The following is a 22,621-nucleotide window of genomic DNA, read 5'->3' on the forward strand; positions in this document are numbered from 1 at the left end:
TTAGCTCTAGGGCAAACATTCCTCCCGGGCAGACAGCCTTGGGAAACACAGAACACTTCATTTATCCCACACTCGGGGAATCAGTACGAACAGTAAAGGTCCTGGGGGGCATGGGTGGCTCAGTCAGTTGAGCATCTGCCTCTTGGTTTTGACTCAGGTCACGATCTCAGTGTTCTGAGAATGAGCCCTGTGTTGAGCTCTGAGCTCAGCACGGAGTCTGCTTGAGATTCTCTCTCTTCTACCTCTAAACCTCTGCCAGTTCACTCACACTCTCTCTAAAATAATCAATCAATCTTGGGGGGGGGGGTGGTAAGAACAATAAAGGTTCTGACAAGTCCTGCAACACTTATACTGTAATAATAATACCACTGTCATCATTCACAAGCCCTTTGCCATCCCACACACTGCGTGAAGCACTTTATATGCGTCAACACATTTTACTTCAGTTGAGCCTGCTTAACCAGGAATTTCCCAAACTCCTTTCTGGGAAAGCAGGTCCTCAAGCATACATGCTTTTCTATAGAACCTTCTGGGCCACCCTCCTACCACGCCGCAAACCCTTTTGCTGTTCCTGTTTATCCATGCCACAGGCTCAGGAAAGACAACTCCCCAGTAAGAGACCTTGTCCCCATGCAGACCAGTGGCTGCCCGCAGAGGCGGCCCTCTTGGCACCAGCTGGCCCAACTAGGAGGGCCCACGTGGGCACCTGTTCCCAGCACAGCCACCCTGAACATGACCCCAGAAGAGATGCCTCACCCCAAGATGAACACGGAAGAATCTTTTTTGAATTCGTCAAGAATCTGAAATATAAAACAAAGAGAAACACATAAAAAATTAAGAACGTTAGACAAGGCGAGCTGCTCAATGCAAATGAATGGTTTTTTTTAATTAAAAAATTATAATTGGTATGAACTATAAATAGGCAAATATGACAGAAATTCATAAACAAAAGGGAGACGTCTTCCTCACCCTCTTCTTAGTCTTATTCCTAAGAAGCAATCAACCTTGGTAATTTGGTAGGTTTCCTTCTAGAATGTGCTTGATGGATAGTCATTTAATTACATCTTATATTACATCCACGTCTCTGTTCATTCTAAGTGGTGTATGTTATTCTGCAACCTCAAACAGTCTTGCCTCACTACTTTGAAAACCCCACATTCCATAATACCTACATTACGGATTTTCTGCCCTTGCATTCAGTATTACAAAGAACGCCCATCAACGTGTCTACTTGTGTCCAGCTGCACAAATGTTTCCATCGGGCAGACTCCTAGACCGGGAAGCACCTGGGCGGGTATGGGGTGTGCACATTAACTCTGATACATTCACGGCACTGCTCTCCAAAGAGGTCCCAACCAGCACCCCCACCAGAGAACGCACAACCCTTTCCACACCTTCACTGCTGCATTTCAAGTCTGTATTATTTCTGAGCTATGTTTTCATCTTCAAATTCAAGAGCAAGAAAGAAATACTGAACAGCCTTGGTCCGGCTCTTCACAGCCTGATGTTCTGACCACGGATGTCGTGATGGGGAGCCCCGCCACCAGGAAGCCCACAGTAGCCCTCCTGCCAGCCTCCACAGAGACAGCTCGCCAGCCAAGCACCTTACACACGCACGTGCACACGCACACAGAAGCAAACACACTCATATTGTGTCTGCTCCTGGTTAGGTAGCAACACTTAAATGGTATTTCATTGAGTCTGCGATTGGATAAGCTTTCGGAAAAAAGCAGGGCACAGGGGCGCCTGGGGGGCTCTGTCAGTTAAGCATCTGCTTTCGGCTCAGGTCATGATCCTGGAGTCCCCGAATGGAGCCCGGGCTCAGAGTCAGGCTCAGAGTTGGGGCTCCCTGCTCGGTGGAGAGCCAGCTTCTCCCTCTCCTTCTGCCCCTCTCCCTGGCTCACGTGTGTGCACGCGCTCTTTCTCAATAGATAAATAAATAAATAAAATCTCAAGGAAAAAAAAACTAGGGCACAAATGGAAATGCAGCCACTGGGATGTTACAAGCAGTTAATGATATAAACATCTCTCCTGCTCTGGCCTCCCCAGTCCTCTTGCCAAGCTGCTTGGAGTCCAGGATGACATGTGGAAAACCAGACTTCTGGAAAAGGTACCTACAGGCCCCCAGTAAGCATCAGGAGATCTGTGTAAGTCTCTGCACATACGCACTTTTGTTCCCCCTGGAAAGATGACCTACAGCTTTAATTGACATCTCAAAGAAATAGGTCACCCAGAAAGGTTAAGAGCCACTCTTTTAGAAAAACTCAGAAGTACTTCCTTCTATTTACGTGTCATTTACAGCATAACCATTTCTTTATTAAAAAAAGAGAGAGAGAGAGAGAAAGAGCGGGACTTGAGGCAGTGCCTGCATGCTCTTTGAGATCTGGACTTATTTGCCACTTAGATCCCCAGACCAACCTAGTGTTTAAAGCCAGATCCCTTCCAAACCCAAACCCTGACACTGGTCTCCTCATACCTGGAGAAAACCCCTTCTTTTCAATGAAGCACAAAAAAAGCCCCATCCCATTTCAGCCAGGTGGACAGCTGGGACAAAGGAGGTGCCCTTCCTGCACAGATGCTTCCAGAGCCAGAAAACATGGAGAGAAACACCCCAGCTTCCCCTCTCGTCTGCCTGCATCTCCATCCCAATCACCCCATTGGCTGACCCTGCTGGCAGAAGCACGTGGGAATGTGTTTTGGGGATTCGTCCCCCTTCCCCCCCACCACCACCCAGGGTACAGAGCAGGGCAGGAGAAGGACTGAAAGCAAAAAGGCTCACCACTTGCACAAACACAAGCAGAATTCAAAGATGCAACGGAACAGGGCAGGTGGGGCGGTGGGGGTCACGGGGAACCGAAGGCAGAAGGCCAGAAGACTCCTGGGCCCGTCCGGCAGAGCGGCCAGACACGTACCCCCTGAAGTGGAGGCTGGGGGGAGGGGAGAAGCATCAGGAGGTCTCTTCCAGAAGAGGTCTCACTCCAGAGGGAGAAGCAAGGCAAGCAGGTAGTTAGATGGGAGAGTCGAGCTGAGCCCTGCCTGGGATGCACCAACCCTCGGACGCCAAGAAACCAAAGACCCAGCCGAGGACACTGAGAATGCACAGATGGTGAGGTGAGAGGAGAAAGGAGACGGCGTAGTATCCCGAAGACCCGTGGCTTTGTCGGCGTGGAGGTCACTGGTGAGAGGACGAGATGAACGGCCGAGGGGTGGGAGGCCCGGCCCATGGCTGGGACAAGGTCAGGAAACAGAGTTGGGGCGAGACAGTGATGCTGATGGGGCTCTTGGAGCGGGTCCCTCCACGGGGCAGAGAAATGGGGCAGCAGTCGGACGGTGGAAACATGTCAGGGTCGGCATTCGACAGATGCAAGAGGTTACAGCATGTCATGTTGTAACCTATCAACATCTTTAGTGATCTGTGCAAGCCCCACTCCCTCCCCGCTACATTCTCAGTGTGGCCTGGTCTGCAGAGGGGGTCTTTGCAGATGTGATCAGGTGAAAGCAAGGTCCTCCTGGATTAGGGTGGGCCCTAAGGCCATGACTTATAAAGGGGGACACGTGAAGCAGGCACGGACCAGAACAAGGCGGCCACGTGATGACAGAGGCAGACACGGGAGTGCGGGGAGCCCCCAGGAAGGCCAGCAAGCCGCAGATGCAGGGAGAATGGCAGGGGGCAGATCCTCCCTGGAGACGCCCATGGGCGCTCAGCATGGCCAGCCCCGCACAGCGGGAGACAGAGGTCTGTTCTCCTCCGCCACTTGCCTGGGGTCTGCTGGGACAGCTCTGAGGACTCAGAGGGCCTGTCCTGAGCTGGTGCAGGGCAGCCACGACCTCAGTCACCCCTCGTGCCCACCCCATCAGGAAAGCAATAAAACAAGCCCCACAACAGACACAAAAAGCAGACTCTGAGACGACAAGCAGGCGTTCCAAGATGACACATCTAGAACATCGAGGGGTCAGAATGTCGACCCTGGTCTACCTTGGTACTTCTCCACTGGCCCAAAGGGGCAGTACGAGCAAATGTACACAGAGTAAACAACGGCATCCCAGCAATGACAGAAGAATATTCTAGATGGTACAGGCACACAGTGGAGAGACAGCAACTAAGTTATTCTAGCATCACTGTGTGTGGTTATGGGGTCAACGTCTACCAAACTGGGACGTTGTTGGCCCCGTGTTAACTACAGGTGACATCCTTGAGCCCTCTGGCTGCAGCCAGGGCTCCTTGAGGTCAGCGGAAGTGTCTGTCTTATCAACCACTGTGTCCTCCTGGCCCAACCATGTGTTGAAGGAATGCCTAAAATAATGGATAAATTAATTTTCTCTGGGGAAAACTAAAGGCTTAGAGGAAAAGTCACCTCTGACACGATTCCCAGGAGACAAGGGAAGAGGCCGTGCCACAGGATGGGGGCCACAGAAGCAAGGGCCCAGAGGTGTCGAAGTCAACCTGAGGTCAGGGAATGAGTCTCCCCATGTGGTGGGTTGGGGGGGGCAGGGCACCCTCCAGGCTGTGGCTCAGCCTACACCTTCCGTGCTTAGCAGCTTACGTGAGCCACTGGGTGTCAGGAGGCCAAGGCGAAAAGGACACTGACAGGAAAAGCTAACCAGAGATTCTCCACTGACCTCCACACTCCCCACCCCACCCACTGCCCAACAGAAGAATCTGCGATATTCCCTGGAATCCGCAGGCAGAACGCCATCACCGAATGTGACTCACGCCCCCCACACTGGCACCCATGCACAATCTCCAAGAATAAATATCAATCTTTCTCCCAAATGCATAATCCCAGGTATCATCATGGAAGGTTTGGGAGACATTTTCATTTTCATTTTCTTTTTACTTGTATGCGCTTCCTGCTTCTAGGTAGTAAGGATGCATAATTTCTTCAAACATCAGCATGGAATTTCTTATGAAGGGTTTCCTGGTCTGGTGATCCAGCACAGTGAAGTAGCAAAGGACACCCCAGGGAAACCCATGGACTCTGACCTAGAGGGTCCCGTTGAAGCAGGACACGGAGCAAGAAGACCAAGGGGCCCCGGTACTCTCTTCCTCCCGAGGTGATTCTGCCTCAGGAAAGGACAGGCCGTCCTGGAGGCCGGCTGTGTGTGGGATGCTCTGCCTGGTGACCGCTCTCAAGGAGCCCTCTTCGTCCTCTCAGTAAGCCTGGAGGGGGTACCGTCACCCCACGTAACCGACAAGACGGAGCGTCTGGAAACAATGCTGCTCTCGGCTACGGGTACCACTAAAGCAAGATCAGTGCCACCTTTAAAAAAAAATTACAGCCATTTTCTCCTTTAACAGGCAAACAAGCAAGAGAAGACGCCTACATTCAGAGCCCAGGGGGATGGCGATGGACGGCAGGAGGCCGTGCGTGCTTGTTGGCTGGTACCCTGCAGGGCTGGGGAGGCCCTTGTTCTTGGAATCATGCTGGACACGATCTGGGAGCTGATGAGTATTTGGAAGATGCTGGAGAGCAACTCTGAATCTTGGGTTTATGGGAACCCTTGCTAGACAGACTTTTAAGATGGCCCCAGGATGTCCTCCTCCCAGCATCCACAGCCCTGCATTGTCCCTGCCACTTGCAAAAGTAACGGGACGTACGTGATTATATGTCTATGACGACGAGACGAGCACCTGTCTTGCCGCCTTTGAGGAAGCCAGCACCCACGCAGGGCAGCCCCATGCAGGAGGGAGCTCTGGGCAGCGTCTAGGAGCTGTGGGTGGCCTCCGGCCAGCAAGACACTGAACCCTCAGTCCTACAACCTGCGGGGAGCTCACTGCTCCACAACCTCCTGGGCTTGGAAGCAGATCTGCCCCCACTGGAGCCTCAGATGAGACCACAGCCTCAGGCTGAAATTGTGAGAGCCCCCAACGCAGAGAATCCAGCAAAGGCACGCTAGAATGCCCGCGCCCCGGAAACGGAAGGAACAGGGAGCATCAGGGGGATACTGCTAGGCAGCTACTGTAGAACCGTAAAGCATTTCCAGAGGAATCTCCGGGAGGATCCGGAGAACAGACGGTACAGAAGGCCAGGGGGTGAAAACAGGGGAACAAACAGTAACTGACCACCGCATCCCACAGCGGTGAAACTCAAGTTCTGGACCAAGAGCAAGAAGGAAATCAGCCAGCCGTCCTCACTGCTGATCAGAGCCTGAGGGTGCCCGACACCCAGCGCGACTAAGCCAGGGGCCTTCACACGTTTGGGAAGGTAGCGGAGCAGGAGTTAGGAAGCTGGGTACTCAAGCACTCCTGGGAGAACTAATACCAGGCTGGGTCTGCCTCAAAATCCCACGGGCAGAGGGAACTGGGTTAAGAGCGAGATGAAACAGGAGGGCCCGGAGCTGAAGCCGGGCGTTGTCAATCGCCATAAACGGTCCTGTCTCCCCAGAGGAGCCTGAGAAATCGGGCTGAGCCTCTAAGAGCACACAGCTGTTGTTTTCCTGGGCTCTGTGCTGCCAGCAAGGAGCTCAGGAAGCAAATGATATGCTGACCCTAGGGGAGGGGTGTTTACCTAGAGGAGCATGCTAAGGTTTCTCAAGGTGGCCACTACCTATAAAGCCTGGGGCTTTGTTCTTCCAATTCCAGGTCAGTTCTGCCCTCTGGTGCAGGAGATTCAAAGTCTTTGGGGCCTGGTAGGCAAGAGAAATTATTTGAGAGAGCTAGCGGGTGGGAGCTGGGGCAAACCAGAGAAGGCTTGCATCCTTCCTACTCGGACGTCCACACCGGGAACTCGGGACCCATATAGAGCCACGTGTCAGCATTTTTACAAAAGCAGCGGGAAATCTAGATCTTAATATGGAATCTCTGAAGTTTTAAATGTAGGCCATTCATTTTAAAAACATTTAAAGCATTAGGTCAAGTGCCATCGAATGCAGGCTCAACAGAAGCGACCTTGGTTACAGATGTTTTCCCCCCAAACTGGGCAACCTAAGTTACCCCCAGAGGATTGAGGGATTCTACAGAAATCTGACTCAAATTTCTCCTCCCCCTCCCCAAACACACCCACTGTCAATGAAAGTGCAGGCTGAAATAGGTCTTAGGTGGAATTTTATCACAGTAGAAACACACCACCGTGGGCTAACCTGAGCGGGCAGCTGCGTTAGCTTCTGTGCAAACCTCATTCTCAAGCTTTGCCTACCATCTGTCTGAGACAGCATCCTGAAATTTCAAGGCAACCGATTTTAAAAACTGTTATTTGCAAACTACTTATCTGGAGTGAATCGAGCTTTTCTCAACCCTGGTCAATTGCGTAAGACGGCAGTTGTCATTATTCTGGTTTTCCCTTGTGCATCGTCATCAACCATTGTCACTGTTCTCAAGAACTGATCATCAATAAAACTTACAGGTTTTAACCTAAAAACATGTTTTGACCAGCTATTAAAGCAGTTTTTAAAAGTTCGTTTTCATATAAAAAAGTGGGGGCACCTGGGTGGCTCAGTGGGTTAAAGCCTCTGCCTTCGGCTCAGGTCAAGATCCCAGGGCCCTGGGATCGAGCCCCACATTGGGCTCTCTGCTCCGCGGAGAGCCTGCTTTCTCCTCTCTGCCTGCTTGTGATCTCTGTTTGTTAAATAAATAAAATCTTAAAAAAAAAAAAGGGGAGGGGGAGGAAGGTTATATAATTTAATAGTTTTATAACCAATGACCTGATTTCATACCTTCATTTTACAAACGCAGCTGAGTGAAGGGGGGAAAGATGGCTTTCCCTAAAATCACCTGTGGTCTGTCAAGGTCAAGCTGGGGCTGCCATCCAGGTCTTTGAATCCCCAAAGCCTACAGAGTCTTTCTACTCTATCTGGCAAACCAAGAACTAATGTGTGAAAATGCACACAATGCAGTGGAACGTTTTACTCTATAAAATAATATAATATAAATAATATAATATAATGTATTTTTCCCCAATCTAGGCAGGCTGGAAATGCTGCTCTCATTTCTTGGCCTCAGATGATAATTAATAAGCGTCTTCTAGCAATGGTGGTTTTTGTTTTTTTTTTTTTTTTAAAGCAGGCACCGTGCCCAATGTGGGGCTTGAACTCACCATCCTAAGGTCAAGACTGTGCTCTATCAACTGAGCCAGCTGCGCGCCCCCCACTTTTAGTGACTTTCAGATGCTCATCATTTAAAAATGCCTACACTCTTGGGGCGCCTGGGTGGCTCAGTGGGTTAAAGCCTCTGCCTTCAGCTCGGGTCATGGTCTCAGGGTCCTGGGATCGAGCCCCGCGTCGGCCTCTCTGCTCAGCAGGGAGCCTGCTTCCTCCTCTCTCTCTGCCTGCCTCTCTGCCTGCTTGTGATCTCTCTCTGTGTCAAATAAATGAATAAAATCTTTAAAAAAAAAAAAAAATGCCTGCGCTCTTGACCTGCCCATCCCAAGCCCTCATTCAGTCCTCCCTAGAGCCCAGGGGGGCAAGAGTCCCTGCCTCCATCGCACAGATGAGTAGACAGAGGCTGAGAGTGGTGGGTGGCCGGCTGGAGAAACCAGAACTCTGGCTCCGAGCCCCCGGTCCTCTCTGCTCTGAACCGGCCTCTGCCACCTGCAAAGCCCTTTTCCAACAGCAGTGGTTCCCGTCTGTGGGGTGAACACCGCCCACCAGCAAGGTCTACAGGTACTGCACTAAACCCCAGTTTTTAAGCTTTCCACCTTACGGGACTTTTTTTTTTTTTTTTAATCGTGAAAGTAATATGCTCTTTGGAACAAGTCAAAGAAAATGGAGGTGTGCAAAGAAAAACGCAATCATCTCTCCTGCCCATCTGCCCAAACCTCTTCAATACACAGACAAAATCAACATTAGAAGTGAAGAGTGTGTCCTTCCGTACTTCTTCCTTTTTTCATAAAAACACACAGAGACATGTGGAGGATTATGATAACCCGTTTTTGGTTTTCATCAGACCTAGTTCCTCGCATGAATCGGTTGCTGGCTTTGCTCACAAAATATCACAAACATCCCCCCAGATCAACAAGCACACAGACTCGGGCTTCTTAATCAGCGGCATAATGTTCCGTGGGATGGACGGGACCGTAATTTACTCTGCTATTTCTCTACTGAGAGGCAGGCAGATGGCTCCCAGGTATTTTGCCAGCATGAGTAATGCTGTAATAAACAATCTGGTAATAAATTCCTAGGTCCCCGTGCCCTCATTCCTCTCAAACAGAGTCCCCAAAATGCCACTGTCAGGTCAAAAATGTATGCACATCTTAATTTAATTTTAAAATGGCATATTATCTTAATAAAAAAATCCTCATAAATAATGAATAAAAGCATAAAAGGAAGGAACACACACATAATCCGTCCACCCAGAGATGGTCTGCCTTAATAATTTGATAAATTTCCTTCCACAATGAGATCACGCAGCTGAGTTAACGGAACTTTTTTTACTTTAATAGGCTGCAATTAAATTCCAGACTTCTCACGTTCCCCCCAGGAGGGTGTGAGAGAGCCACCACCACCCCCCCCATTTTCCCCATAGCTCTCTCAGGTGTCTGCAATTTAACAGATGCAAACAGAATGTCCTGGTCATTCCCACTGTGTCTTTCCTTGGCAAGAAGGGACACTGAGCCCTTGTCCTAGGTTTCTTAGGAACATGCTGGACTTTGAAACACAGGGGAAACAAAAACATCACTTGATCATTTGCTCAGGAACTCTCTTACCGACTTTTGCTGCTCAAACATAAGTTTTTTATAGAACACGTGGAACTGCTCAAAGCTGAGTTCATCTTTGTGTGCGCCAATTTCCTGTAAATTAAAAAAAAAAAAAAAGTGACCATGTGATCTCTGAAAGTCCCCTACAAGAATGCCACCGTGCTGTGACCAGGCAGAACCGCGGACCTACAGCACTGGCTACACGCAAACTCACCTTCTTCTGAACCCAAACTGTCCACGGGTTTCCTCATTTATCTGCCTGGAGAACGTACCCACCAGGGGACCCGTCAGGTAGGATCCTGCCCTTGACCCCCACCGTGGAAGAGACATGGCCAGAATTCCAAGAGCGGGAATTTACAACTCCTCCCTCTGGGGGCAGAAGACATTTCCAAATCCAGACCTAGTCTAGGGTCATTCTAAAAGCATGGCAAGACCAACCAAGCCTTCGGAGTGGGACAGAGCTCAACTCTAGTCGACGCTTGTCCCCTGCATTGCTTAATGGCTTTGGGTAATTTACCCGATCCATTTTGACCCTCAGTTTCTTCATCTGTAAAGTGGGAAAACCACCACCACCCTCCCTAGAACTTCCCCCAAACCAAACCAGTAACATCTATGTATCACCAGCTCAGGAAAGCCTTGATCAAGAACAAGATTCCAACGATGCGACTTTGAATGGGAAAGTCTCTCTCTGTCTCCATTTCTGCCTTCTCACAATAGTAAGAACATTCCGGGCAGGTCAAAAGATGGCCTGGTAGCCACAAAATGGGTTAACTCTTCCGACAGCTCACGGGTGCAAAAATGAATGCGCTTTCTTGGCTAAGGAAGCCTGTGACTGGGCTTGCCACTGGCAAAGCCCACGTGAGGCCACGTGAGTCTACAACGCGAGCTAGAGAGACAGCGTGTCACTGGGCTCCTTGAACGGAGTCGGGATCTCTCTCAGCACTGGTCAGGGGGCCGACACATCAAATCCATCTTTACTCCGTTCAGGAAGGTCCCACCTGCCCTATCCTGTGTCGTCACTCCCGGAGAGACTTGATATGCCACCGATCTACCAAGAGCTTAACTCACCAGACCAGAACCAGACTAAACGATGGGCGGGAGAGGGCTGGGTGGAAAAGCAGGAGGGCAGGCCAGCGAGGAGCCAACTCAGACAACTACGGTGTGAGGACTTGGAGACAAAACACCACGCCCCTGACAGCCTACATAAGGAACCTTTCATAACATTTTCCAGAAGAAACACATTTGTTGGTGTTACTTGAAGGAAAGGAGGCTGCAGGACGGTGAGCAAAGGGACAGGCTACACTGGTGGGAGCAAGTCAGGCAGCCCAGCAAACGCCGTCTGGGGAGGACGTCCTCGGCTAGGATTGCAAACAGGGTCCTACGACCTTCACGTGGTCTCTCTGTCTGGACTGGGACAGAAGCCACTGGAGGTAAGGTTCCTCCTGGCCACCATTCGATGGGGCTCAAAGGCTAAGCGACCCCAAGTTCCCAAAATCGCCAGGCCAGCCAAGCTAGGAAACTTACCACAAACTTATCTTTGAGGAACTTGGCACTGCTCACTTTGAAGTTGACCAGGGGTAAGATGGTCTTCAACTCTCGGAGGCTGATGCTGCAAAAAAAGAGAGACCCCAGCTCTATCCACCTCGAGGGGCTTCAACGGTGGAGGGTTGGGCTGTTCCCACCTATCCCGCCATCTGGAGCCCACTGTGAGCAGAGGGACTGGAAACACTGAGGTGGGTTTGGAAGCACAAGCCTGGTCTCCACCCTTCAGGGATGGCACGGACTCAGGTCCCATAAGAGATTCAAGGCGTGAGCAGAACATGGTGCCAGGAGACCAGATAACCTTTGTAGATATGACACGTCTCAGGGGTTCAAACAAAGGTGGGGGAGGGTCAATGAAGGTCAGAGGGCAAGGGGACGGGAGCCAGCCTCATGCGAGCTCCTACTACGTGCCAGGCCGCCCTGGGTGTCATCCGGGCAATAATGTTCCCTAACCCCTCCCTACATCTGACCCCCCACCAGGAAGCATTACCCAGCCTCGGGGTTCAGAACAGGCAACAGGGGAGGGGTTTGGGAGGGACGCGCTGCTGGAGATCAGAGCTCGGTGACAGCAGAACCCACGTTTGAATCAGATCCCGAAAGGTAGAGTCATGTGCACCACATCACAGAAATCTCCACGCGTGCTTTTCACTTGGGCCAGGTGGCAAGTTCGTCACGGAGGAAAGAAAGAGCACATTCGGAGAGAAAGGAATGCCCGTAACAGCACCGGTTAACAGTAGCGGCTGCAACCGCCGGGCACCGCTCTGGGGCCTGGACGGATGGACAGACACTACTCCCTCCACGCTCTAACGCCCTGCTGAGGGGGGTACCGTCACCGCCTCCACGTTTCGGGTGAGGACACGGGCTCAGAGAGGTTCCGGGCAGGGAGGTAGAAGGGGTGGGCTGCAGGGCAGTCAGCCTGTAATCACCGTATTTCCCCACCTCTGCGGGGACAGCACGAATGGGGGGAGGGGTGGGGGGAGCGTGGGGGCTCAAGGGCACGGCATGCAGACCCCTGCGGCCACAGAGCCGAGTGTCCGCTAGGGCGGGAGAGGGCAGCCTGGGGTTGTCGTTGGTGTGGTCAGAGAAGACCGTCTGTGTTCTGGAGACGTCAGACTGGACAGGGCTGTGTGTGGCCAAGGAAGGAAGCCTGCCCAGGATGTGGGCAGAAAATGGCCCAGTTTCCCCAACGTTGTTAACTCGGCCTCTGCCGGTACATCCGGAAGACACGTTACCCTCAGCAGCTGCCCCTGCAGACAACTAAGGGGCACTCCCCGCCGTCCCAATGTCCCCACCTCCAGCCTCTGTAGTCTAACAGCCTCCCTTCCATCAGACACCCTTACCTGCAAGAGGCTACCCTAGCCCCCATTACCCTGGGGCCAGCACCAAGGGCTTTCCCAGAAACATCGGTGGGGGGGGGGGTGCTGGCCTGGCAGAGAACCAAACAGGCTGGCTGAGACCCTCTTTCTGACCCAGCCCCCAGGCTGTCCAGGAAAGGACTGGCCAGGACAGGATGAAGAGAGAGGACCAGCCTGGTGCTCCAAGACAGGGCAAGGAGAGGGTCTGGCCAAGCTGGTGGCCCTGCAGGGCTCATCCAGGACCAAGAGAGAAGTCAGAGTCTCCCGGCGAACCCAGAACCTCCAGGCAGAAACAGGGTCAAGGAACCTCCCCACCTCCAGGTACAAAGACGGGGGCGCTAGGAGACAGTGGAGCAGACGTCAGATCTGGGGGCACTAGGCTCTAAGCTACAGGGCACCCGAATCCACCTGCTCCAAAAGCCCCACCTTGGAGGAGAGCAACAGAGCCCCCAGTAAAGGTGGGGGCCACAGAGCTTCCTTGGGCTCCTGTGCCGGGACCCTGCCACTGCACTCCCCTCTCTGGGCCTGCGGGACTGTGCTGTACCGCCTGACCCTGAACCAGGACAGGCTGGAGGGGAAGAATCCAGCAGCCCCTGACCTCACCCCTCTCCCCGTGTGGAACAAGGTCGCATCCAGCACCCAGCCCTCTCAGGACCTCGATGGAGGACACCTCTGCAGGCTGTGGCGGTGACCACGGCAGCCTAATTCTGGCTACTACGCAGAGGTGCCTCTGCCCCACATCCTTCCCAGTAAGCTTCCCACACGCTAATGCCCATCTCAGAGTCTGCTTCCTGCCCCCTCAGTCCGTGACTGTGGGTTAGGACCAGGCCAGTTCCTCTGGAAAGGAAAGCCAAGAAATGGTCCCCGCCCCAGGCCACAAAGAGCCCCTCCCCCTTCCACGGCAGGCATCACTCCACGATCGTGGCACCTGCCCCTGTCGGCCTGGCGTGGTCCCAGCTCCTGGGGCACGGCACCCCCGCAGCCTTTACCACGCTGCCCCCAGGAAACTTGCCTGCCTCCTGGAGGCTGGACCGACACCTCCACCACCCCCGGCTTCGTGGGGCATAAAGGACAGCACACCGCTCTGCATAAGCCGGGCACCGTCCAAGCACTTTCACGTACCCACCCACCGAGACCTCACACCAACCCAGGGAGGCAGCAACTGCTGGCTCACTCGTACAGCCTAGAAAACTAAGGCGCCGAGAAATTAAGTCATTTACCCAAACTCATGCAACCAGCAACGGTTAAAGTGGAGATTCAAGCCTCGCCACAGCCCCACAGAACTTTCTACGATGATGGAAATGTTAACTGGGCTGTCCGATGCGGTAGCCACTAGCCACATGCGGCAACTGAGCATTGGAAATGTGGCTAACATGACCCAGGAACTAAATTTTTTAATTTTATTTTATTTTCGTTAATTTAAATAGCCACCTATAGGTAGGGGCCCCCATATTGGACAGAGCAGCTCTAGAGGCTGGCTTCTCTAAGAATCCCCAGGGGAGCGGCACCAGCATCCAGGGCGCCAGCATCTGCTGGGAATTTGTTAGAAATGCAAAATCCTTGAGCCCCAGGCTAGACCTAGTGAAGCAGCATCTCTACCGTGGGGGGAGGGAGCGGGGACTGCTCCAACCTGGGGCCAAAGCCCTCCCAACCCCAATGTGCCAGGGCCACACTTTTACCTTCATTCCTGCTGAAGGAGGGACCTGGACACACATTCTTGTCTCCCACCTGCAAGCCCTGTCCCTTCTGCCTCCTGAAACCCAGCACACTCTTCCCTCTGCCCCTTCCAGGCTAAAGAAAAACGGGCAGCCCACCTGCGGCAGATGCAAAGAAATGTCCATAGGAGACCCCCTGCTCTCGGGCCTGGAGGCTCCTGCCCCCTCCGCGGGACGCGGCCACTGGGACCTCCCACCAGGGAACACAGTTCCAGGGACCCTCACAGAAGGTTTCGGGGGCTTTCTCAAGGGGTATTTTGATCACAAAAATGTTCACCTTTTGCCCCAACCTCAGAACCTAATTTCCAGATAAGAGACAACTCAACTGTAAAGGCTCAAAGATGGGGGTGGGTTGGGGGTTCTCCTCTAAAAATCGAGCCAAGAGTTACCGTTAAAGCATTGACACCTTTGATTTAGTCTCCCCAGGCCTGGGAACGTCACAAGGAGAGCTTTCCCAAGCTAGAATATTCCATTTGCTCAATGTTACGTCTAGGAATGAAAGCGAGAACTTTCCGACAAACACTGGGAAGACCAAACCAGCGAGACCCCCGACCTCAAGGAGCCCCCGCCAACGTGAACAGCAACAGGAAGGTAAGACTCAGGGAAGCAGAGCCTGTGTGCCCAGTGGCGGGGGGGGGGCATGGCACAAGGCCAAGAATCCTACAGTGACCCCGAAAACTCTTCTCCTGAGGGTCCTGCCCTATGTCCACTTGGAACACGATTCGGTGATAATGTGACCATAAGGAAAAACTAGAACACAGATTAAATGACAGACAAAAGACAACCCCTCAAACCAAGTGTCTCGTTCCCATTGGTGGATTTCTAATGTAGGCACCGACATCACTTTCCTGAAGAGCTACAAGGAAGCCTAGATGTTCTCACAGTTTAACCTGACCTAAAAGTGGTCTAATCTCCCCTTTTATAAGGTGGGCTGGATTCAGTGACTTATTCCCCAAGAATGGCGGGGGGGGATGACTTTACAAAGGAGCTATCTTCCCAATCCCACCTCGGCCAGGTGACCAAGGGTGACGTCACCACTGAAAAGCCCTAGAGAACACAGGATAAGAGTTCACCTCTGCGATACTCGTCCCAAATACCCACGACCTCAGCCTCCCCATCACTCCTGCCTCGTCATGACAAAAATGTCCCACCAAAACCAACTAAGGGAGATGCTAGGAGATACCTGGACGTATCCCTCAAAACTGTCAAGGTCATCAGGAAAGATGGAGAAATGGTCCCGACCCAAAGGAGACCAAGCGGCAGAACAAAGCGGTGTAATGGGGGGTCCGGGGTCAGATCTGGAACCAGGAAGAGCACTTCGGTGGGGAAACAGTGAGCTCCAAATGCCGTCCAGGGCTCTCCTCAGAGTCCTGTGCCAATGCTGGTTTCTCCACTTCCACAAACACAACTTGGTAGTGCACGAGGGGAGGCTGAGAGAGAGAGACCCGGGCACAGGGGTATTGGGGGAGTTCCTACGGTATCTTTGCAACGTCTCTCTAAATGCGAAGTTATCCCCAAATTTATCTTTTTTACGATTTGGAGAGAGAGAGAGAGCACACACGCGTGCACATGCACAAGTGGGGGAGGGGCAGAGAGAGGAGGAGAAGCGGACTCCCCGCTGAGCAGGGAGCCCGATGCGGGGCTCCGATCCCAGGACTCTGAGATCACATCTTGAGCCAAAGGCAAACACTTCACTGACTGAGACACCCAGGCGCCCCTCCCCAAGTTTAGAAATTAAAGAAGAGTAAGAAAGAAGATCATGTGTGTAGTTAGATTTTAATGAAGTCAAATGAACAAGTTAAAAAACAAAGCTGAAGGGGGATAGCTACTGAAACAAAGTGTAGCTGGGGTTGATGGTGCTTATCATTTAATATCACCTCTACACAGATTCTAGTGCTCAGAATTTGTAAAATTTTCTATAATGAACACGAATTACTTTCATATTTTAAAAAAAATCCACGTATGCTTTTGTAATGCTAAAGAAAAGCATCATGAGGACTAGAAAGAAAGAAAAATAAAAGGTTATATAGTTCCTACCTCAGGGTCAGCCCTTGAAAGTTGAAGGAGGACAAAACCATAAGCTGAAATTTTTAAATGTGCAAAGGAGGACCCGAACAGACATTTTTTAAGACAAGACAAATGGTAAAAAGCACATGAAAAAATGCTCAACATCCTTGGCAATGAGGAAGAGGCAAAACAAAATCAAAATGGGCTATTACTTCACACCCATTAAGATAACTATGTTTGAGAGAGAGAGAGAGCTGGAAGGAAGGGAGGAGGGAGGGAGGGAGGGAGGCAGGCAGGGAGGGAGGAAGGGAGGGAGGCAGGGAGGGAGGGAGGCAGGCAGGGAGGCAGGGAGTCAGGGAGTCAGGGAGTCAGGGAGTCAGGGAGGGAGGCAGGGAGGCAGGCAGGGAGAGGAAAACAAGCCGAGGCAGGCAGGTGGGAAGAAGGGAGCCCTGGCTCACGGCTGGAGGGAGAGAGGGCTGCCGGCGCCCCGGATAGCGGCCAGGTGCTCGGTGTCAGGATGGAGCCCTGCTACCCTTGGTTCAGCACCTCCACGTCCGGGTCATGCACACAAGAGCCGAAAGCGGGGCGTGCACACCCACGTTCACAGAGACCTTACTCACAGCAGCCACGACAGGGAAGCCATCCCAGGGCCCATCGACCGATGAACGGCTCAGCCGCCGCACGTGGGCTCCCCCTACGGAGGACATTACGGAGCCTTCCAGAGGAGGGACATTCTGACACCTGCCCCTGGAACACGGATGAACCTAAGTGAAACGAGCCGGTCACCCAAAGACCAAGACGGCCTGACCCCCCTCGTACGAGGCGCCCAGCGCCATCACTCTCCCGGAGACGGGAGGCCGAGCAGAGGTCATCAGGGTGGGGAAGGAGGAAATGGGGGGGGGGGCGTTATGGGACGGAGTTCCAGCTGTGGGGGGTGAAGGGCGCTCTGAAGAGGACGGCTGTGACCGACACGTACGCTTGTACTTCGTCCCACAGAGGCGTATGCTTAAAATGGTAGGTTTTATGTTGTGTCAATGTTGTCACAATCAAACCAATGAAATAGTTTTTACTTAAAGGCCATGGGGGGGCGGGGCGCTAAGAGTTCTGCCTCTTACCGGCTTTCGTGAGTACTTACAAAAGAAGACAAGCAAGGCCCAGTCGTGACAGGTAAGCCCCCCACCCCGGAGCCCCGCACGGCAAGCCAGACTGCCGCAGACGAGTCCCCTAACTCGGCTTGGCCTCACTGTCCTCACGAAATGGACCCAAGGGCGCCGAGCACCCGAGTCTGCGAGCATTCCAGAAGCACGCCCCCACTCCAAGGGCACGCAATGCGCCGGCTCCTCTCAGCAAGGACGGCTGCTACCGTTCTGCGCCCAGAGATGCTGGGCCCGGAGACGAGGGGCGCGGGCCAAGGAAAGCACTGAGAGCCGGCGCCGCCCGCGCTGGGCCGGGTTCGAGCCTGCCTCCTGCCACCAGAGTCCTCCCTTGGCTGCTGCCACTCCTTTGTTCTCCTTCAGGAAACGCCACCAGTTGTGGGCGACAGGAAGGGAGGGGAACCTGGCAGCGCCGAAGTCAGTTGCCCTTTCAGTGGGTACCTCGGTCAGAGCTCCTTTTGAAAAACTCCCTCCCGGCCTCCCAGAACTACAGGAAAGGTGGGATTTTCCACGTGTTGATGGAGCCGCTGGGCTCTGCCCACTGGGAAGAAGGTCGGGGAGCGTGAACGGGACGCAAGCGACCAGGGCATCAAGTCCAGAAAACGGCTTCCTCTCTGCGGAAGGTTCTGGACCGGCCGTCGGAAAGACGGGTCTCTGTAGAAGAGGTGCGGGAATCCGTTCTGAGCGAGACGGCCAAAGCGGGGCTGACCAGTCTGACAAGAGGGACAGGCCGACTTCCAAACCAAATCAGGAACTCCGCACCACCCGTGCGCGGAGAGAGGGCCCGAGAGGGCTCCGTCTGTCATCCCTGCGCCAACCTCAACAATGAATCACCCCAAGCCACACAGAAAGGAAACACCGGAGAGGCCCCGCCTAGGAGGCTGAAAGACACCAGTGTGAGTAAAATCCTCCAACGTGGGGACCTCCCCAGACCCCCTCTATAACACCGGATCGCAGCCCGAGGGATGGGACCAGACAGCGAATGCTGGACAGATGGAGGGGGAGGGAGCGTGGGGGGACGGGGGACACGGGGTGCGCTTTGGGCAGACCTCCCACCATTACTGAATGTTCCAACGCTGGTGGGGACCGCTCCTCCATCATCCCGTCCGGCGGTGTACGTGGGAGAAAGCACGGCGGCACGCCCAAGCTCTGACATCACCAGTGACTGCAGGACACTGGCCCGACACCCGGGGACCTCAGAGATGGAAAGGGACAGCTGGGGAGAGCTGGAGAGGTGAGCTGGGACCTCACGTTCCATGCAAACAGATCTTAACAGAATCAAAGGAAGGAAAATCATGTAAAATTTTTTAAGAAGGTCTTACACGACCCTAAATTGATACAATAATTTTAAGCGCTGAGCACAAGCACGGTGTGTGGCACGCTGAGTGCTCAGTAAATGGTAGGATTTACCATGACGTTATTTTTTTTAAAAAGATTTTATTTGAGAGACAGAGAATGAGAGAGAGAGAGAGAGAGAAAGCATGAGGGGGGAGGGGCAGAAGGAGAAGCAGACACCTCACTGAGCAAGGAGCCCGACGTGGGACCCGATCCCAGGGCTCCAGCACCGTGACCTGAGCCGAAGGCAGGTACCCCGGCACCCAGGTACTTCTATCGTTACATGAATAATAACTGAATCGTCACCTAAAAAACTGGACCAGAGAACGTTCAATCTCACTCATAAATAAATACCAGCTTAAGCAAGTATCTGCTTTTGCCTTTCACCCGTCCGATCGCCTAAGGTCTGGTGACACAGGGTGTCGGGAAAGGCGTGCCCTCTTGCACCACAGGAGAAATACAAATTGTTAGCATCTCTCTCGAAACGTTAGACCAGAAACCCCTTCGCTGCTGGGATCCCTCCTGTAGGACTCGAACCTGTCTGTCTCTGCTTCACACCACTTACAACACAGGGAGACCCCAAGGTTTCCAAGCAGCAGTACACTGGCACTCACGACCCTAACAGACTGGGAGGGACTCTACGTCTCTCAAGAAGAAAATGATTTCTCCTCAGTGAGGAAATCGCGCCGCCAAGTTCAAGGTCAAACCACGTTTGTTACCAAAAGGTCCCACACGGAGGAACATCGCATGCGCTGACAGGGAAATGCTCTGAGACGCGCTGTTCGGGGAACTCGTGTCTCTCCCCAGGACAAAGAAGGTGCCCAAATGCAAGGGCTTCAAGGACACGGTCCGAGCGCTCCACGGCAGAACAGCGGTCTCTGCAATGTCCACGGAATGGAGACCCCAGCCACGTGCAGGCTGTGTCACCATCAGCCCCCAGCACGTCCCGCCAGACCGCACGAGGGCCTTTCCACACCACGGAACAGGCTGTGACTGCCGTGGAACGTTTCAAGAAAGAACATCAGAAGCCAATACATTCTGGAGAAAACCACGGAAACACGAACGGAGCTCACCTGTTTCTTCTGGTTTGATCCACTGAATAGATCTGCTTTCTCAGCCAGCTGGGGAGGGAGTTGAGACAGACAAAGACAGACAGCACCGGAGAGAGAGTTAGTACAGAGCCCCAGTGTCGGTCGGTTCTATGGAACGGGGACAAAGGATACTGGAAACAAGCAAATCTTTCCAACTTTCTAACCTGAGCGTCTCGGGAAGAAGCGGTTGCCTCCTTGTGGTTGAGACGCCCTGGCTGAGCCAAGAGGGTCCCCCAACACGTAGAGGCTGTCACTCCTTAAACTGACAATCCTCATGTTCATTATCCCCCAAAAAAGCTGATGAGAAGAATGGTGGGAATCACAGGGTTTTAACCCTGGGGACCATCATTCCCACACCAACCCCATGTGGACCTCCACAATACTGGATGCACAGACAAGGCCATCCTAAGGAGGTGACAAACCCCGTACCCTGTATGGGACAGCCCTCTGGCGAGTCAGCTGAATCCCTTCCTAATGCTACAAGAAGGAAGCCCTCAGTCTTCCCGTCAGACGCCACCAATGCCTGTTCCGACCTCGGTTTCAGCAAACTCCTCACCCCAGCAGGCTCAGCACAGCCCCACGTTCAGAGAGGCTCTCTGGCCAGATGCTGGAGAGCCCATAGCCTCTACCCGCAGGACCCTCCCCAAGCCTCCAAGGCGATGACCCTCCCCGAGCCTCCAAGGCGATGACCTTCCCCGAGCCTCCAAGGCGAAACATCACTCTTTCCTTTCCTTCACTCATGTTGGCGAAAGGGAGCAGAATCAATGAATGTGGCAAGACGAGATACACGAGCACAAGTCCGTACCTCTCAATGATGGTGGGTGTAGACGCGCTCATCGCTTCCTGGTGTAAGATTTTCAAGCCCGAGAGCCACTTAGTTGCATCCTCCTTAGAGTCGGCTGCAGAGGTGAACACGGATGAAAACGCTGTTAGTCCCTGGGAAGACCTCCGCAGAGAGGTCGGGGCCCCTGGCCATCCCAGCCCAGCCCAGCCCCACACAGACCCCGAGGACGGGAGCAGCCAGCACTGGTTTCCGGTTTTGCACATGGACACCAAGAAGGCCTCTCCTTCACACCTTCATGGTTCTAAGACCTGCTTTTGGTCCGAGATGAAGCCACGTGCCCCTAATGACCCTTCTACAGCAAGGATGACAAATGGGATAATTTTTTTCCTCCCAGGAGTTTTAGCTTTTACCCTTAGATGAGCAAATATGGTACAGGGTCTGGGGTAATTCCCACCCCAACCCCGAGCTGCCCTCAGCATTTCCCGTTTCTCATGAAGGCCAGGGAGAGGGGAGAGAGGCAGCATCAGGCAGTAGGTAAGAGCCTGGCATCACTGACAAGTCCGGCTGCACTACTTTGGGGCTCTGTGACATTCTACTGACTCCTTAACCCCTCTGTGCCTCATTTCCTCACCAGTAAAATGGAGCTAGCAGTGCAGACCTCTCGTTGAGTTAACCACCTCCTAAGGACCAGATACCTTGTCTATCTGAACGAGAGCCAAGGTTGCTACTCTCCCTCTTCCCATGGGAATGAGGAGAAAATTAAGTTCAGAAGCATAGGAGACCTGGCCCAAGCCCATAAGTGGGAAGCCGGGATCTGAATCCTGGTCTTGCCCATGTCCCCACTGAACCTGAATTCTAGAGCTCTGAAAGAAAGACCCCAGAGTGGAACAGAGATGGCATCTTGGACTCCAAGACTCGTAGTCTCTCTCTTGTTCTCGTAGTTTCCCTACCAAGAACCACCAGGCCTCAGCCTGCAGCAGGGCTAAGTGGACGAAATCCTGAAGTTCATGGGCACAGGCCCCTCTCTCCTGCCCCACCTCTGCACCAACCACACACCAACAGTCAGACGTCCACTCGTCATGTCCCACACCCAGCTTGCTATTTCCCTCTTTCAAGCCCTCAGGCATGGAAAACTTCTCCCCGGACTGGCCTCCCTCTCTCCACCCAACTCCTACAGATGCCTCAAAACCTAATTTTAAAGTCACCGCCTCTGCAAAGGCTTCCCTGAAATTGACCCTCTGCCCTCCTATAGCGTGCTATACTGTGAATGGACTGTCGCTCTTTTCACAGGGTACTGTGAGCTCCTGAGAGGCAGTGACCGGTCTCCTTCGGCCCTAGAGTCCTAGTGGCCTCTAGCCCAGCACAAGCGATGTGCTCAAAGATGCATGCGAGCGAGAAAGCAAATCACAAGAGCTACCGGGCCCTAATTTTAATGTTCCCGACACTGCTTTAGCTTTCACTGTTCCCCCAACATGGGTCTACTTTGAACGGGATTTATCTTCTCTCATCACTCCCAGCTGTACAGATGGTTCTGAGTCAACGAATTCTAGGACTGGACCTGAAGGGGGTGACAAGCTTCTGCCCCTGAGCCAAGTGCCTGAGCTTTTTCACAGCTCACCCTCTCGCCTCTGAGAGGCCCCTTCAACATTTGGGTAAATTTATAGGGATGGCTGGAACTCTCACCTCCAGGTCATGTGTCCATGTGAGTGCATATGTGCCTACACATGTGTGTGTGTGTGTACACGTGTGGCAGTTGTATTGTGTGTACATGTGTGAGCTTACATGCATCTGTGTAGGGATGTGTGTGTGTGTGTGTATGTCTGTGTGCGTGCACATACGTGTGAGATGTCAGATTTCAGGATAGTGTCCCCAGTTTAGTTGGATGTAGGCCAGGCTCTGCTAGACAACTACAACCTGCCTTCAGCTCTCCGCATGAGCCAACCAGGCTGTTAACACAATGCTTATAACGTCCCAGTGAGGCCGGCGTTACCATGCTCCCCGTTTCA

The 22,621-nt window shown here is 52.9% G+C and overlaps 1 protein-coding gene across 1 annotated transcript in view; it reads right to left on the reverse strand.

Moving 5' to 3' along the window:
* The window catches only part of PLCG2 (phospholipase C gamma 2), a gene marked incomplete at its 5' end in the record, with an annotated part of 136,533 nt that overhangs the window by 66,889 nt on the left and 47,023 nt on the right, over positions 1–22,621 (reverse strand). Inside the window, 5 exons of the mRNA XM_080829391.1 lie at positions 757–800; positions 9,642–9,725; positions 11,157–11,241; positions 19,814–19,861; positions 20,637–20,730. Of these exons, the coding sequence (XP_080685517.1) occupies positions 757–800; positions 9,642–9,725; positions 11,157–11,241; positions 19,814–19,861; positions 20,637–20,730 (355 nt within the window). The remainder of the gene's footprint in view (positions 1–756; positions 801–9,641; positions 9,726–11,156; positions 11,242–19,813; positions 19,862–20,636; positions 20,731–22,621) is intronic.

This window comes from Martes martes (genome assembly GCF_963455335.1).
Source record: "Martes martes genome assembly, chromosome: 17".
In the NCBI taxonomy this organism is placed as follows: domain Eukaryota; kingdom Metazoa; phylum Chordata; class Mammalia; order Carnivora; family Mustelidae; genus Martes; species Martes martes.